This window comes from Simochromis diagramma, unplaced genomic scaffold (assembly GCF_900408965.1).
Source record: "Simochromis diagramma unplaced genomic scaffold, fSimDia1.1 OVJJ01000389.1, whole genome shotgun sequence".
NCBI classification, from domain to species: Eukaryota; Metazoa; Chordata; class Actinopteri; order Cichliformes; family Cichlidae; genus Simochromis; species Simochromis diagramma.
Genome location: NW_024387227.1, coordinates 1,133,518 through 1,141,667, shown reverse-complemented (window position 1 = coordinate 1,141,667; position 8,150 = coordinate 1,133,518). Strand labels below are relative to the sequence as shown.

Below are 8,150 nucleotides of genomic sequence, written 5' to 3'. Positions count from 1 at the left end.
GTACCGGATAAATCATCCTTTCCTTTTTTCTGTGACAAGAAGTGCGTTGCTCAAATGCAGAAAACGCGCAACAGGTTTATTTATGCCTCCTGTGAATTTCGTCAGCAATGAAGGTCCTAAATATTTGTGTTGTGGGGGCAGTTGTTGTATAAACAGGGGCTGTATACACAGAGACGTGATTTGCAGTTATAGATAATGAGTCAGACTCAGGCAGAGATAATAAAAAAAAGGTTGCGAAATCATTCAAGTCACTCGAATGTATTCAATTAAATCACGTAACAAGAAGCTCACAATATGTCAGATAAGCTGTAAATGCAGTTATATGCATGCTCGCTTTCCCCCATTTTTCTGTATATCTAACAATTGGCCAGTGCGTTTTCTTGGTAATTTCTGTCTTAAAACTGCTTTTTCTCCTCTTGAGATATTACCCTGTCTGTGTCTGCGCTTGAGGAAATCATGTATAGACCTACCCTGAAGGCATAACACTTTAATTAAATCCACTTTATCCACCCAGCATCCACACCAAAGCTCCACAGTTCATTTATTTGGAATCTAGATTTCTATTTTTTCTCGTAATAATTGTTCCAGTGTCGACTCATTTTAATATCAAATCATCAGTATGAGTCAATTTTCAGTGGACAACATCACTAAAACTTTCCAGCCCCGACTACTGTTATTTAACCAGTAAGATAAGTAGCCCACTAAAGTTTTTTTTTATGTGTTTCTCCTGAGTGTGAGTCATCTTTGAGACACATACACAGATAGATTCCAGCACTGAAAGAGGAAGACCACAGAGAAAGAGTGAAAGAGGATATAATGAGGGTTGGTGTGACAGAGGAGGGATGTTAAGGATAGGATGAGGTGGAGGCTGATGACCCCTGAAGGACCAGCCGAAAGAAGGAAAAGATTAATATGTAGCTTTTGTTTTGTTTCCCCTGTACAGTACAATTCGATTTAAGTGAAATTACATGATGATATTGCCAAAATTACACAGATTAAATCATTTATTAGCATGGGAGTGCAGGGACTGCTGAAAAATGCAAAATGGCATCTTTTATCTCACACATTAATCACAGAAAGACAAACAGAAATGTCACCTGCATCCATAGCAACAGGTTTATTTCAGTCTACTTTCTTAAAAATCAATATCCCAAATAGTTCAGATAAGTGCTTTTCCAGTACCATATTGATATGCTTTAATAAGTCATGCTGTGCTTTTCACATTCAAACATAGTATCAAGTGTAGTGTTGAATAGGCTTTTATCAATCCAAAGGTTCCATCATACAGCGCTGGCAGCATATTCACGGCTCCTTTCCGCCTATGACACAGTTTGTCTACTGTGTTGTTGAAGGGATTCGCCGCCCTCCCTTTGCGTAAGTGTGAAAGAAAGCCAGCTGGACAGTGAAAGAGATGGAATAAGGGAGGTTTTAGACTAATAATAATTCAAACCCAAACTGCAAAGGTGGAAAGATTACAGGAAATGTTTATCTGTGTATTGAAATATTGCATCATCACTGTATCTTCTTCACCTTATCTTTCTTCGGGCGGTTTTCTCAAGCTTTCCTGTGGTCATGTTTCAGCCATGTTCTTTGAATAATGATTTGTGTTTTTATTTTCAAGAGTAAAAGTGTTTAAAAACTCACAGTTAGCTTTCAAATGTTGTGTAGCTCTCTTCACGACTACACAGACACAGACCGGTTCTTTGAAAGGGGCGTTTATTACTTGGACTTTCTCTTCTCCTTAGTTACACCATCGTCAATACGCCGTGAGAACTGGTTATATGAGTGAACAGTGCAAACACATTAGCAACTTTACAGTACACATATTTAGTTCAAAAGTTAAACATAGACATTTTTAAAAAATGACAAAAACCTCGTTGACCGCTTGTCCTGAAAAGAGGTCTTTAAGTCTTTGTGTTGCTTTGCTTTCAATAAACCTTTAGCTTAGCAGCGCTTCATGAGAGACATCTGCTCACCTGCAGTCCATGAAAAGTCTTGTATACTCTCGCTAAGGTTGTTCTCGTGCAACATTAGTTCTTACACATTTCAAGTGAAGACATTTTTTAACCCTAAATTATATTCATGAAATTATGTAATCCATTATAAATCAATCATCCACATCATGAACTCTATACAGAACATTGTTTAGCAGCATTTACATGTCTAATCTTGCCATTTTTTGTGTTTTCCAGATGCTGTTACTTGGGGTTTACAACAAAATGGACCGTAGACTGTGGATAAACTGACCAGGGCTAGTGAAGGAATACACATTTTCCAGAGTGAAAATCAACTTGTCATTATCCATTGAGTGTAAACACACTGATTAAAACCTGCCGTTCCACACATGCCATGGTGTTTAGTTAAACAAGCACTGGATGAAAGCTTTCCAAAATGTGACAGGATCTAGAGGTGTCCATCTCACCTAACATGATGGAATCTAGTCTGTCACCTTCAGCAGACCCTCTACACCACAATGCCAGTAGCTATGTAAACTTCAGCAACAACAGCTGGAGTGGACTCCGTGATGGTGACTCATTGAGGAACAATCAAACCCTGACCTTCCATGATCGCATCAACAGCGCCCTGCTGGGAGTTTTTCTGGGATTTCTTTCCCTTCTCACGATCATAATGAACCTGCTCGTACTGTATGCTGTGAAGAAAGAGAAGAGCCTCCACACTGTAGGGAACCTCTATATTGTTAGCCTCTCTGTGGCGGATCTCATTGTAGGGACCACGGTCATGCCTTTGAACTTGGTATATTTGCTGGAGGATGAATGGAAGCTGGGGCGGGCTGTCTGCCAGTTTTGGCTGATTATGGACTACGTGGCAAGCACAGCCTCAATTTTCAGCTTATTTATCCTCTGTTTGGATCGGTACCGCTCAGTGAGACAGCCGCTTAAGTACCTAAAATATCGAACACGGGGAAAAGCCAGTGTGATGATTTCTGGAGCCTGGCTGCTGTCCATGATGTGGATTATTCCTATTTTAGGATGGAGGTCTTTCACACACGTGGACCTCAAACCTGAAGAGGAAAATAAGTGTGACACAGATTTTCGTTTTGTCACGTGGTTTAAGGTCATTACCGCAGTCTTCAACTTCTACGTACCCTCTGTTTTGATGTTGTGGTTTTACACATATATCTATTTGGCAGTAAGACAACATCTACGGGACAGAGAGAGAATCATTCATCCAACTGATTCATTTGGAGAAAACGACAATGGACAAAATCCTCAAACCCCTGTGAAAAATGACTCCAAGTCACCTAAGAAGGAAAGTGAGGTTTTAATGAAAGGATCCAAAACAGAAAAACTGCTAGACCAGAATACTCTCGAACAGACAGATCCCCTTGAAGACGCTGATAAAAACAGTAAAACTGCTCTATCGAGAGCGCACAGAAAAATTGGTGTAAAGTGCCAGCAGACGTCATTGCTTGCCATGACAACAAAAGGACTCAGAATGGCACGAAAGACTAAAAGGTGCTCTTTGTCTCCTGAGGAGAAGCAACCAGACTGCGAGGTTCCCCAGAGCCAGCCATCGGCACCACAGGACATGATTTGCTCAGGTGGAAATAATGAGAACAAACTTCAAGCGTCTTTAAACGAATGCCATGTGACAGTGCCAAACCCAGTGAGCGGAGTCTGCGATACCAACAAGGTATCAGACGTGCAGAGATACACATCTGTGCTCAGCAACAACTACGACCCCAGCCAAGCTCTACCTTGGGCCGAGGAAGGAGTAGAAGATGCCAAATTAGACGCGGATAATGAAATTACTCTGAGACAGGCGTGGCAAAAGTTCATTGACCAATCACGCCATCGCATCCACAGTCTGAGGATCCACAAAGAGCACAAAGCAGCCAAGCAGCTGGGCTTCATAATTGCTGCTTTCTTATTGTGTTGGATACCATACTTCATAGCTTTCATGGTCATGGCCTTCTGTAGAGAGTGCGTCCACCATGACCTGCACATGTTCACCATATGGCTGGGTTACATCAACTCTACTCTAAACCCTTTTATATACCCGCTCTGCAATGGAAACTTTAAACGGGTCTTTAAAAATATTCTTAACATTCCTTTGTGACTGTAAATGAGCAGAACACAATCACAGGCGTCTAAATGTTGAGACAACAGCAGAATTAGCAAAAAGAAAAAATGTCTCATCAAGCATTGACCAAAAAAGTGTGCTATTCCTTTGATGTTCCGCATTTTATTTTTACAAACACCAATTCTTTGGACTCAAGACTCAAGCTGAGGATAATATGTCAGTTTAATGTTATTTATTTTGTTTATGTTACACTAATTATAATAGTAATTATAATAATAATAATAATAGACTTTGTCACAGAAGAATTTGAGCTTAAAGTTTTGCTAAAAACTATGTAAAAATTGTATTTTGAAAAAAATGTTTTTAATTGATTTTCTGTGCTAGGAATATACCATAAGACACATAATGTGAAATATGATTAATGTTGTTTAAAAAAAAGAACAAGGAGAAGATTTTCTTTGAAAATGACAACCACATTGTGAGTCATTCTCCTTCTTATTATTTAAACAGAGTACGAGACTTTAGATGCATCTTGGTGCTTGGTACTAGTGATCGAGGAAGGGCTGAATTATGATACCTACTGTCTTTATTTTTTATGTTTTTTTTTATTAAGAATGGCAACTCTAAACAAGCACATTCAGTCACCTACACTCCCTTAAAGAAAACCTCTGATCTTGTTCTACCTGTTCGTGCTTTGACATCTATTTCCTGCCATTAAGTCTAATAGGTTAATATATTGAATTGAAAGCCTTTATTGTCATTATACATAGTATAACGAAATTGGAAATATATGAGCAAAAACCTGATTATGAAGACAAAACTACTACCAGAACAAACTATTTGTCACAGTGTTCTTTCGAACTGCAGAAAGGTTTCGTTTCTCTCCCTGATGGGAATAAGTTGCTTATCTGTTATAAGGTGTAGCACATCGCTACACGTCATTAGCCAAAGAGTGTCGAAAATGATTCAAAAATGCTGCAGCACACTATAAATCTGAGACTTCTTTAATGGATTTGTGTCAGTATTTTGTAACAAACGCATTCAAGTGCATCCAGGCTATACACAGAGCTTCATGGTGCAACTCTTTCTCCCAGTAACTCCCGTGTTAGCTATGCTAGCAGCTTCCTTGTAAAAAGAAAATAAGGATAAATGGAATTAAGGACATTTCCTTACACTGTTACTTTTTGCACAGTGTCACTTCAGATTTTAGGGGGGGCAGGGACAAAGAACTGAATTTCATATTTTAATATGTGAATCATAGTGTCTGAAATAATGTTGTAATGAGCGTGGCAATGTTGTGAGTCACTGTGCAGCCAAATCAAACAAATCAGAGGAGGCTGAAATTGAGCTGGAAGAGGTGATGATGGGAAGACGGATGTGTGTGACTGCACAGAGTACACTTCTCATTAAAAACAAGACAAAGGGGAAGAAAATTTCATTTTATATGCTGTTTCTCTGTTGCTTGAAAAGGTTCTGCAAAGAGCTTCCCCTGAGGTAACTCTTTGTAATGAATATTATGTCCCACTGAATGTTTTGCTGTTTGTGTGTGTGTGTTTTTTGTTGTTTTTTTTTAAAGTAGTTTGGATACTTTTATGTCAAAGTGAAGTTGCTGCCTATGCGCTTTTAATGCTGGGTGTCTCATGTTGAGGGCAAAGTTTTTGAATAATGCTTATAATGATCACCAGAGTATGATTAAAACCTGTGGGTGTACAGTGTTCTGGTTTATATTCTGTTTTTTGTTATCGGTGTCTTGTAAGCCTATTTAGGCTGGCATATTATTTCATGCATGATACAGTAATGAAATAAAATTGAAGTCAATCTGAAAGAAAAAAAAATTGATGACATTTAATGTCCTGTTTATGATGTACACCTAAAACTAAAAATAAAACGTTCTAATGTGCTAGTCCTTCGAGCCTCACGTCATTAACACTATTAACTTCAAACTGTTTTTCCTAATTGTATTTTGTCATTAGTTTGAGGTGCTGACTTTGGCAAGAACATTTATGTGAAATGCTGAACACATGACCTAATTAACCTGGGACAAAACCCAATGCCCATGCTGCAGCAAGATTCCATCAAATGTACCCATTGGTCACTTTATTAAGTACACCTGTTCAACTACAGCTTTTCAAACCAATGATCTGAATGGGGAAGAAAGGTTATTTAAGTGACCTTCAATGCGGCATGGTTGTTGGTGACAGACAAGCTGAGTGTTTCAGAAACTGTTGATCTGCTGAGAGTTTCCCACACAGCCATCTCTAGGGCTTACAGAGAACAGTTCGAAAAAGAGAAAATATCCAGCAAAAGGCAGTTCTCTGGAAGAAAATGCCAGGTTATTTTCTCAGATCAGGGGTGAATAGCCAGACTGCAGCATTAACTTAGATAATCATTTGTTACAACCAAGGTATGCAGAAAGGCATCTCTGATTGTACGACATGTTGAATCTTGAAGCAGATGGGCTACAGCAGTAAAAGACCACAACAGGCGCCAGTGCTTCCAGCTAAGAACAGGAAACTGAGCTACAGTTCACAAAGGTTCATCTATAATGGACAAGCGGAGACTGGAAAAACACTGGCTACTCTGCTGAGTCTCAGTTTCTCCTGCAATGTTGAGATAGTTTACCTAATTTTGCCTAAACAAGATGATAGATAGAGCCATCCTGCCTCGTATGAGTGATTCAACCTGCTGGTGATGTAATGATGAAGGGATATTTTTTTGGCACAGTTTAGGTCCTGTAGTACCAAGTGAAGATCATTTAAATGAGCACTGTGTAAATGCCACAGCCTACCCGAGTAATGTTGCTGACCACGTCCATCCCTATATGACCACAGTGTAGCCATCTTCTTTTTAAGCCATATTGGGGAATTTTAGCATTTTTTTTAGCAAATTATGATGCACATATACTGTCAATTAATACATTCATATTTTCTCCTGTGCAAAATGGAGAAATAGCTCTAGAAAAAAAAAAGACAAGAACTTTATTTCTCATAATATAGTGCCACTTAATTTTCTTTGTGGCAGTTTCAATAATATTCACCAAAATCTGCAAAGCTTGTGACTTACCAGCATAAGTATTTTATTTAACTTTTCAGTGTGCTGAAACTGTTATATTTCCTCTCTTGTATGGGACGTATAACAAGGACATTTTCAACAATATGCCAATGTCCCTCATCCCCTCTCTCTTAATAACCCAGCAAGGGCATCATTCATGAGTTTCTATGGCGTGTCTCTCAGGTTACTTGTACTAAAATAAGAACTGTTTTTCATTTAATCTGTAATCTTTAAACTGGAATGGACTCCATGGTACAGATCTGAAAATCTCAATTCAGTTTTACCTCATAGTTTACTGTAATAAACCAGTTTGTGTTGAAGGTCTGAATCAGAAAAACATACACATGCTTTCATCAAAAATTGAAACCTGGAGCGGTCTTATCCAAGCGAGAAAAGTCTGAACAAAAAAAAGAAATTCAATTATTAATACTAACACATATATCTCACCTTACAATAATTAGACCATGAGCTGTTGAAGGGGAGGAAATCAGCCTGTATGAGTAGGAGCAGTTTTATATCAGTCAAGCTTTTTTTTTAAAGATTAGTTAAGAGCAACACAACTCGACACAGTCTGCATCTGCATGAGCATCATTGTGAGATGTTTCCTTGTTTCATTAAACCAGTTAACACAGCTCACACAATGTCCCTGAACTTACCCCGTTGAAGATTTCCACTGTAAACATGTACTCCATCTAACAAAAGGAGTACTTTCAAAGCATTTTATGCTTTCGTTGAACCGCTAGTCTCATCTGCTACTTCAGAGTGTTCTTGTGTTTAAATGATAAGGTACAAGGAAACCTTGAGCACTTGTACTTTCGTTCCTGTGTTTTCCTTCAGGAAGGATTCAAGAGCTCAGTGGCTTTTACATGTGGTAATAGCTGTTCCATGTAGAACAAGCTATTTAAAAAAGGGGGGGGTGCTATTATTACATGCTGTCCTTCACAGTGCAGGGGCTACCACTGGATACTGTGGTTGTCATCCAGGGAAATACAAATACAAAGAGGTGACACTTTGTGGGCTTCATATTATTTTAGATGGATTTTCTCAGTTTGTTT

General features: G+C 38.7%; 1 protein-coding gene across 1 annotated transcript; it reads left to right on the top strand.

Moving 5' to 3' along the window:
* The first annotated feature begins 2,197 nt into the window (after positions 1 to 2,197).
* On the top strand, positions 2,198 to 5,938 carry hrh1 (histamine receptor H1). The gene has a single exon (XM_040052304.1). The coding sequence runs from the start codon at positions 2,428 to 2,430 to the stop codon at positions 4,078 to 4,080; it is 1,653 nt and encodes a 550-aa protein (XP_039908238.1). The 5' UTR covers positions 2,198 to 2,427; the 3' UTR covers positions 4,081 to 5,938.
* The last annotated feature ends 2,212 nt before the right edge of the window (positions 5,939 to 8,150 follow it).

What these genes read in the sequence shown, in the direction of transcription:
- hrh1 (XM_040052304.1), top strand. Translation starts at nt 2,428, where the DNA reads ATGATGGAATCTAGTCTGTCACCTTCAGCAGACCCTCTACACCACAAT.